The sequence below is a fragment of the Phalaenopsis equestris genome, unplaced genomic scaffold (genome assembly GCF_001263595.1).
Source record: "Phalaenopsis equestris unplaced genomic scaffold, ASM126359v1 Scaffold001281, whole genome shotgun sequence".
In the NCBI taxonomy this organism is placed as follows: Eukaryota; Viridiplantae; Streptophyta; class Magnoliopsida; order Asparagales; family Orchidaceae; genus Phalaenopsis; species Phalaenopsis equestris.
The window spans coordinates 130,937-141,192 of record NW_018165720.1 but is presented as its reverse complement, the minus strand read 5'-3'; the positions used below and the strand labels follow the sequence as shown (position 1 = coordinate 141,192).

The window sequence follows — 10,256 nt, the reverse complement described above, 5'->3', positions numbered from 1 at the left end:
CTGCAGTAATTATATCTTAAAATTTTCTCTTGTCTGATGCTCTTTTTCCTAGATGAAAATAATGCTCTCATACTGGATGTCTAAATTAGCATCATTTACACATCCATACTTTTGCGTTCACTAGGCCTAATATGTTGTGGGATTCTAAAATGATGGTAGGTTGGCATGATTTGCTTCTTGGGTCCATCGGCCCGAAACCAAACAGTTCGCACCAGCACATTAATTGGGCTTTGTCTAGCCCGCCAAAACATTGCCCACGGTTCCCCTAATGATCGATTCCTTCCTGCTTGCCCTAGACGCGGCTTCGGCAGACTATATATACCTAACATCGTCTCATTCTCCTTCGCTTCGCCGCTGCGGCTCCAATAATTCGTCCAAATTTGATCGGAGAGGCTCTTCCTTCATCACTTCGATATGGGGTAAGGATTGTATGTTCTCCTTTACGCCATATAATCTCTTGCGCATTAGCCTAATGTAGTTTACGCTGTTCACTCAAATAAGATATCGGCCGTCGTATTCAGTATCTGATTTGATCACAGAGAAAAAGAAGATTTGTTTTCTTCTTATGAAATGTTTAGATTTGAATCCGACTCTCTGCATGCCTTTTGACTGATTCGGTAGCCAATATATTGTTTTAGAGAAATATTTATACCCCTCTGCATAGTTAAGTTACGTATTCTTTGTTTTAAGGGTTCGTATTACATGTATTCGAGGATAAAAGATTTCTTCCTTCGGAATGTACTTTCTTGCTTGTAGAAGTTTTTTTTTTCCTGCACGTCCTTTCAGCAGGTGCTGCATCAATTCCTCTGCAAAGAGCTTAGTTGTTTTTTTTTATTTACTTGAGATGTGTAGCAAAATTTCTAAAGCGAATATTAGGTCCGAGCGGATTGGTTGTATTTTTGGTGATATTGCATAACAATATCACCATAATACCATCAAAATACCACCAATTCCACACTATTTTATCAGCACCTATTATTTTTTATTTCCAATTTATTATTATTACCACCTGCAGGATATGATTTAATAAAAAATTATTGAAATCATCAGCTATACGTAATATTGGCAGTACCAGCATTGCATATTTAGATGGTAGCATATGACGTGATAAGCTCATTTTAATGTCATAAGAGATAATGTGTTGTGCTGTTAATTTGTGATACTATTTTCTTATAATGAGTTCATTTCCTAAACAATAAAGGGACCAAACACCCAAAAAAGAGTTACCCCAAGTCAGACTGAGGAGAGCCCTAGCTTCAACATAATGAGCTACAGCACAACAACAACAACAAAACCTTTATCCCACTAAGTGGGGTTGGCTACATGAATCCTTTTTCTCCATTGTGTCCAATTTAGTGTCATTTTTTCATTTAATTCTAATAAATTAATATAATTTTTTATACAATATGCCCAAGTTTTTTTAGGTATACCGCTTCCTCATGTTTACCTTTGCCTTTCTTAACATAGGTCGAACCTAAAACATCTACTCTTCCAATCGGGTCATCGGATGGTCGGTGTTTAATGTGAACAAACCATCTAAGACAACTCTCTAATTTTGTCTATCACTGAAGCTGCACCAACCCTATCACGGATATATTTATTTTGCATTTTGTCTCGAAGTGTAAAGTCACTCATCAACCTAGTCATTCTCATCTCGACAACACTTAACTTAGTTTTATGACTCTCTTTTAAAGACCAACATTCAACGCAATAGAACATTGTAGGTCTCACCGCTATCTTATAAAATTTTCCTTTCAATCTAAGCGTTACTTTCTATCACTCAATAGACCCGAAGCATTCCTCCACTTCAACCAACCAACTTGAATTCTATTAATAACATCCCCATCAATATCACTATCAGTTTGAACAATAGACCTGAGCTATCTAAAGCGTCACAACTTTTAATAATTTGATCACTCATAGTTACATTTCTGTCACTAGAGATCAATTTTAGTTCTACTCAAATGAAGGCCTGTAGACTCCAAGGTAAACCTCCATAATTCAAGTTTTTTTTCTGAGCTTTTTCTCTCGTCTTATCCACAAGAAGGATATCATCAGCAAAAAACATACACCAAGGTACATCCTCTTGTAAGTGTTCAGTAAGACCATTTTATAACTAAAGCAAAAAGATATGGGCTTAAAGCCAATTTCTGATGTAAACCAACAGAAATAGGAAAATAATTGTTCAGTCCTCCTTTGGTTTGAACACAAGTAACAGTTCTTGTATATATATCTTTAATGACTTGAATATAAATCATATCAATACCTTTCTTCTCAAGAACTCTCCAAAGTATGTCTCTTGGAACCTTATTGTAAGCTTTTTCTAAATCAATAAAAATCATATGTAGATCCTCCTCCTTATTATCTCTGAAAAATCTCCATCAAATCTCTCAATAAATTTATAACTTAGAATTTATGAGCTAGATCAATTAAAAAATAATTCCTCACATTTCATAATAAACTTGTGCTGAACTAAAAATAAATCTCATCCAACATTTATTAAATGGCACAGGCAGTCGGTCGCGTCCTATAAATCCCAAAGGCCCTAATCTTAACTTGGAACTCACACACTGTTTCTCTCCTCCGCCTCTACTTCTAAATCTCGGGGAGACTTTGTCGCAGCTATGGCGTAAACTCCTATCTTCATCTCTTCATTTTTTTCTTCCCTAACTTAGAACTTCTTTGATTCCTGATATTATTTGCTTTTTTTTTTGGTAAAGCTTTGTTTTTGAATTGTGTTGTCTTTGATTCCCAAGCAAAATAATTGAGATCTTAGTTTCAATGGAACAAATTTAAGTATCATATTAAATGCAAGGAGTTTGAATCCTTGAGTATTAAAGATAAAATTAGGTTTTAGGGGGATTTGCATATTAAAAATAGATTATGATGCGAGTCTTAGCTCTCAAATAAATAAGCTTTGAGCATATTGGGTTATAATATGCTAGGTTGGTAAATGTAGGCGTTTCAGATTTGATTGCTAAATTTTTTCGAAACTAGATGACAAACTATCTATCAAACAACTTGTATTTATTGTGCTGATATTACTTCCAATGATCATGAAATTGTTGTTTTATTTTTGCGAGATTCTTACGAAAGTATAAACTGATGTTATGGATTGAGCTTTCTCTTCTTTGGTAATGCTTTTCAGTTGCTTTGCCTTTCAAAAACCCGAAATAAAAAATTTGATCTGTTACGAATCACTTTTTGTTGGTGATTTATTATTGGGCCAATTACATGCAAGACCACCCAAAACTTGCCATTTACAAAACAACCACCCTCGTTCATCTATTTTTCAAATTCTCTCTCAAATATCAAAATTAATGGTAAAACCACAACCATATGTTTCATTTTTATCAAATTCTCAATAGTTTGATCGTGACACTCGTAAATACATTGGTTAGGTAGTTCAAAACATCACCTAGGTGCATAATTTGTAAATATCAATGTTTTGGGAGGTCTGTTTATAATTATCCCTTTATTTTTTTTTTTCGCACCAATACAACATAGCAACATATCAATGAAGTCATAGTAGACATTTACATTAGGAAGATATCTCAAATGGTTTCCCATCCGATGATGTTGAGATATTCTCTAACTAATACATATGGAATAAAAAATTGAAATATTCTAAAGCTTCCTTTGGTAATGAAATGTTTTGTTGTACTGTTTGATCCAAAATAAATTACTAATCTAAAATACCGATTTGTCCTTGATTTCTATTAGAGTTTAATCTAGTCAGAGGCAATTCGAAATTACCTAATAATGCATAAGTTGAGATATGTTATCTTTGAGATACTGGTATGAACTGATATCATCTAAGCATTAATTATTTTTCTTTCCATGAAGTGTGATGTTACAATGTTTACTAGTACTATTTCAATCTTATTTTTGGTTGTTACCTTTATTGCATTCATTATTTTTGTTAATATTATAATTTCGGGCATTTGCATACATTCCACATAATTCCTATGTATTCACAAACACCTTAAATTTTATTTTTTTTAATTAATTTATACCACCTAAATACTTTATATCACATAAAAAATACCACTATTTTAACTTATAAAAAGTGACACACCTTGCATAGGTAAGGTGCATATTTGTAAAAATTGAAATTTAGGTGTTACACAGTTTATTCATGCTAATAAACAATAAAGAAAATTTAATATTATACAGCTGATCATAAATTATATTGCAATCTATTTATAGAATTAATGGATGTTCATATTTATAAATTTAATAGTTTGATTCATTATTTAGTAATTATATTTATAAAATTTAATTGATTGGACAAAATTAAATGAGCTAGATCAATTCAAAAATAATTTAAAAAAAAAAAATTCCTCACATTTCTAAGCTAAATAAATCTCATTCAACAGTTATAAACAGCTCAGGCAGCCAATCGCGTCCTTTAAATCCCAAATGCCCTAATCTTATCTTAGAATTCGTGCACTGTTTCTCTCCTCCGCCTCTGCTTCTAAATCTTGGGGAAACAAAGTCACAGCAATAGCGTAAGCTCCTATCTTCATCTCTTCACTTTTTTCTTTCCCGACCCATCCGTACTTTCTCTCATAAATGTATTGGAAATTCTGGCTTTATTTTACTGAATTTGAGAAGTGAAATTCCGTTGATAACTTCTTTGATTCCCGATATTATTCACTTTTTATTGGTAAAGCTTTGTTTTCGAATTGTGTTGTCTTTAATTCCTAAACAAAATGATTGAGATTTTAAGTTTCGATGGAACAAATTTAGCTATCAGATTATATGAAAAGAGTTGAATCCTTGAGGAGTAAAGATAAAATTAGGTTTTAGGAGACTTTGCATATCAAAGATAGATTATGGTGTGATTCTTTACTCTCAAATAAACAAGCGATGAGCTTATTGGGTTATAATATGCTAGGTTAGTATATGTATGCTTTTTAGATTTGATTGCTAAATTTTTATGAAACTAGATGACAAACTACCCAAGCAACTTGCATTTTGTTGTGCTGGTATTACTTTCAATGATTATGAAATTGTTGTTTTATTTTAGTGAGATGCTTGCAAAAGGATAACTGACTTTATGGATTGAGCTTCGTTTTTTTTGGTAATGCTTTTTAGTTGCTTTGCCTTTCAAAAATCTGACATAAAAATTTTGATTTATCATGTATCACTTTTTGGCTGTGATTTATTTTTTGGCAAGACCACCCGAAACTTGCCATTTACAAATCAACATGCCCTCTTTCATCCCTTTTTCAATTTCTCTCAAATATCGAAATTCATGGTAAAACCTGTATTTTTAATATTTATCAAATTCTCAATAGTTTGATCATGGACTCGTAAATACATTGGTTCGGTAGTTCAAAACATCACCTAGGTGCTTAATTTGTTAATATCAATCTTTCAGGTGGTCTCTGTATAATTATCCCTTTATTTTTTTATGCAGCAATACAATATAGCAACATATCAATGAAGTCATTAATGTAGACATTAAAATTATGAAGATAACTCAAATGGCTTCTCATCCAATGATGTTGAGAGATTCTCTAACTAACACATATGGAATAAAAAATTGAAATATTCTAAAGCTTCCTTTGGTAATGAAATGTTTTGTTGTACTGTTTGATCCAAAATAAATCACTAATCTAAAATACCGATTTGTCCTTGATTTCTATTAGAGTTTAATCTAGTCAGAGGCGTTTCGAAATTACCTAATAATGCATAAGTTGCGATATATTATATTTGAAACTGGTATGAACTGATATCATCTGAAGCATTAATTATTTTTCTTTCCATGAATTGTGATGTTACAATTTTAACTATTTCAATTTTCTTTTTGGTTTTTATCTTAATTACATTGAAGGTTGGTATATTATTTTGGTTAATAATATAAATTTGGGGCATTTACATACATACCACTTAATTCCTATGTATTTGCATTTCTAACATCTAAACTTTTTTTTTTTACATTTATAACACCCAAATCTTTTATATCAAGGTGTATTTCATTTTTTAAAAAGAAAAATAGAAGTGTTTTCACTCATAAAAAGTGAAATACTACTTTTGGCTTTTCATGCACAGGTAAGGTGACGTGTGTAAAAATTGAAGTTTAGGTCTTAGATATGTAAATACATAAGAATTGAGTTGGTATCTATCTAAATCTTTGTATACATTTGTATATGAATTAGTTGTTAGTAAAAGAGTTCCCTTCATTACAGTCGGCTTTATTTGTTAGATCAAATCTTTACCAGAGTTTATTTGATGGCAGGGACGATGGAATTCCCACTGAAACACCTGCTTCAGTGCTTGGAGAACCAATGGACCTCATGACAGCACTCCAGCTTGTTTTGAGGAAAAGTTTGGCGCATGATGGGCTTATTCGTGGACTCCATGAAGTAGCGAAGGCTATTGAAAAGCATGCTGCACAACTTTGCGTGCTTGCAGAGGATTGTGACCAACCTGACTATGTTAAGCTAGTCAAGGCTCTTTGTGCAGATCACAATGTCCACTTGGTGACCATTCCACATGCCAAATCCCTTGGAGAGTGGGCTGGGGTTAGTGAATTGCCGGAGTTAATTTTGAATAATTTTTGAACTAATCATTTATTAATGACTTGGCTAACCTTTTAGTTTGCATTTTGTCATCTGTTGAAGGCTTTTGTTAAGAAGCTGGAGTTTTACATTCTTTGGCATCATCAAGCTCTTCTATTTTTATTATTGCTGCTTCTTTAATTCTGCATTTTGCAATGACTGCATTTATGTTTAGAGGTTTATATTTGTGTCACGAAAGGCTTTCCTATTTATAAAATTAGCTATTTATTGCATGAGAAACAGCAATTTTATTAAGAATATAACAAATTCTTGGTAATGAGTTTTTATAGTTATGGTTGTGCTCTCCAAGATCTAAGTGGTTTTAAGCACTTGTTGGTTAATTTATCATTTTTGTTTATTACAGCTCTGTAAGATTGACTCAGAGGGAAAGGCCAGAAAAGTTATAGGGTGCTCCTGTGTTGTTGTTAAGGTAAATGAACTCTAATCTTCTTTATTGGCTTTAGAAGTTAGCTCTCGAAGTGTTGATGCTTGATTTCTGTCTGAGCATTTAATCCTTGCCTGGATTTGCAGGATTATGGAGAGGAATCAGAGGGACTTCATATAGTTCAGGAGTATGTGAAATCTCACTGATTATTTTGAGCTATCAGTCGGCATAAATGATTTAAAATTTTGCATTTAGACTTGTGAACATTTAGTTGATTTTTTGCAGCATTTGTTTCTGGTTTGAAGGTTGTTTATCTTGGTTTTTGTCCTAATTTATGAATGTTGTAGCGAGAATGTACCGGAAAACCTGTAAGCTTTATATATTCCAGTTGTGTTCATTTGTAGTCTGATTAACTTAAAAGTTTATTTTGTAATTTGATTACATGAATGGTTGGGTTGTTTTCAACACCCGACATTTTTTCTTCTAATTATTTTAAACAAGCAAATTTATATTTGAACATGAATAGTTGTGTGTTTGATTTTAAACATGAACTAAACATGAATGAAAGTATAGTCTTTCATTCATTCGCTAAGTAAATGAACTAAACATGAATAATTTTTTTGCACTTGATATATAAATAAGCCAACCAAAGGCAAAAAATTGTTGTGTTTGTGTGTGTTACAAGCCTTGCCCTGTTGGTGGTAATTCCCCTCAGGTCAAGGATTCAATTCCACCGTGACTTGAGGGCTCTGAAATTTCAGGCACATGGCGCGGGCTCTCATTATGGAGCCAAAAAATGCATGGGAAATTGATATTTGAGCATTTGCCGAATATCAATTTTTTTAGAAATATATATTGAAAAGAAGTGGTCAAAGGCTATTATATGAGCCCCCACCATCCCTCATGCGTCTAAAAATTTGAGTACCACACTACAGTCGAGTGGAATCGAATCTCAGACCAGAAGGGACTTACAACTAGCAAGCAGATGTCTGACCAACTGATTTAAATACGCGGCACATATTTATAATCATGTAAATATTGTTGATAAGTATTATTTTTAAGTATGTAATTGACAACAAGGCTGCAAAAATTTATAATCAATTAAGATTATTAATTAAAAAAATAAAATAAAAATATATTAAATTCTATTTAAATGAATTTTTTTATAAATAATAATATTTAAATCACACACATATCCTTAACATTCTATTGATGCCTAACTAAAGATATCAAAATAGCTCATTGTTCACAAACAACTTGTGCTCGACTCGTTAAGCAAACGAGTCGAACACAAACAAATTTGTTGTGCTCGATATATTAACGAGTCAAACACGAACAATGAATTTATTAATAATTCGAACACGAGGCGAGTCTAGGCTCGCTCAAGCTTAGCACGTTACACCCCTTGCAGTTGAACAACTATGCTGCAGCTATCTGCGATAAAAAAAAAAATTTCACCCCATGCATTGCTATGTAGTTTATAACATAACCGATCATAGTTGCACATTTTATACATGGAAATAGAAATCTAGTTTGAATATTACATACTAAAAACTGACATCACTAATCAGTGAGCAGCACAACAGATAAAATTAAAAATAAAAGTATTAAAACGACAATTAACATTATCATGATATTGAATTTGAAGTACAAATGATCAAACTTCATGAGCTAATTTCTTCTACAGTGAAACTCTCCACCACTGATCATTATCTGAGATAGAATAATCAAACGAATCTGACCACCTAAAGAATTTATGGTCCATTGATCTATTCCATGGACACTTGTAAAATTTCTCACAAAACTATGCTCCTATCGTGAAGTAAACAAAGAATATTGCAGTTCACCGTAGCAGTATAAGACTCTAAAAGCACCAGAAGGCCTCAAACTTTTTTTTGAAAGTTTAAAACACAAACATGTAGATATAACATTAGTTAAAAAGAATAACCGAAATACACAATCAAAATTTCATAAAGTTGTGAGGTCTTGAAGCATAAAGTATGAACCGACGAATAATCTATCACTATTAGAAGACGACAGACCTTTTAAAGAATTTTTGCCTTTAAATCATGCAATATAGAGCTTGTATGTGTTACAGAAGCATATCACCATAAAGGTCATCCAGAAAAACCCCAACAGTCATATGAGTAAAAAGAATATGATTTTGGTTCCGTTTGAACCTTGTAAAACTGAGCTCTTAAGTGTTAGAGAATCATATCACTACAAATGTCATCTCGAAGAACCTCAACAATCATACGTCTGAAAAAGAAACGGATTTTGATTGTCTTGAACCATGTAATACTCGTATCACCATAAAGACCACCCAAAAGAATCCTAAGGTGATTTATTTCACCATAGGCCTTATAACAAAAAAAAAAAAAGCATGCAAGAAAAAAATTTATATTAAAACTTACGGCTTCCTAGAGAACATCAATATGGGAAGAAATATATGCAGAAAGAATAAAAAATTAATTGGCATTGAATTAAAATTTCACATGAACATTATTGCATATAGTGTCAATATAACAAGTAATAATTATTTTTACAAAACACTTCACATAGATAATGAAAATGCAACGTACAAAATCTATACACCCATTAATTATTACATTGTAATTTGTTCTCTCAATCCCACCATCTCCCCAGCGCCTTCCCCATCATGTTTGCAAGAGTTATGTAAATTAGATTTAACTTTTGATATTGATTGGCCTAAGCGATATTCATATGCTTCGGTGGGGACAATTGATTGATGATCATCTACACTATTGAAATCAATATCACAACGTGAAGGATGCTAATGAATATAATTGTGTGGAGTCATTTTAGCGACCACAATCTTCATTTGTTTGTTGAAAGATTGTTTGGTCGTATCTCACAAAATAAACTATTTTTTCTGAAACCCAAATGTAATTTCAATAACACCACGTAAAGATGAATGTCTCTTGTTAAACATCTTCTTTCTGTCCCGAGCTGCGTTGTTCTTTCAAAATCAAGATTATTATATTATGTATCAGAGAAGAGTTTGAGATGCTCTTTGTAATGGACATCCAATATCAACCAAATACTATTTTCTTTTTATAAGTCTATTTATGAGTATTGTAATGAAATAAATATTTTATTTATTCATATTCAAGCAAATATGCAACTTTGAAAAATTGTTTTTAAAACTGTGTGACAAGTTTGACTATACGCCTTTCGTGTGATCAACTTTCCAATACGATCATCACAAATGTGAAACACGTTAAAATCACACACAACCATGATATTTTTTGTTGATAATCTACAATATCCAATATATACAA

At 32.2% G+C, this 10,256-nt stretch overlaps 1 protein-coding gene across 1 annotated transcript; it reads left to right on the top strand.

The window, feature by feature from the left end:
* Positions 1–326: 326 nt before the first annotated feature.
* LOC110033764 (40S ribosomal protein S12-like) lies at positions 327–7,351 on the top strand. The gene is made up of 4 exons (XM_020737846.1): positions 327–419; positions 6,248–6,533; positions 6,934–6,999; positions 7,101–7,351. Exons 1-4 carry the CDS (start codon positions 415–417, stop codon positions 7,158–7,160), a joined length of 417 nt encoding a protein of 138 aa, XP_020593505.1. The 5' UTR covers positions 327–414; the 3' UTR covers positions 7,161–7,351.
* Positions 7,352–10,256: the final 2,905 nt, after the last annotated feature.

Bases quoted from the DNA above. Each gene is read 5' to 3' on its own strand.
- LOC110033764 (XM_020737846.1), top strand. The intron at 6,534-6,933 runs GTTAGTGAATTG...TGTTTATTACAG, and splicing joins CCCTTGGAGAGTGGGCTGGG to CTCTGTAAGATTGACTCAGA. The intron at 7,000-7,100 runs GTAAATGAACTC...CTGGATTTGCAG, and splicing joins GCTCCTGTGTTGTTGTTAAG to GATTATGGAGAGGAATCAGA.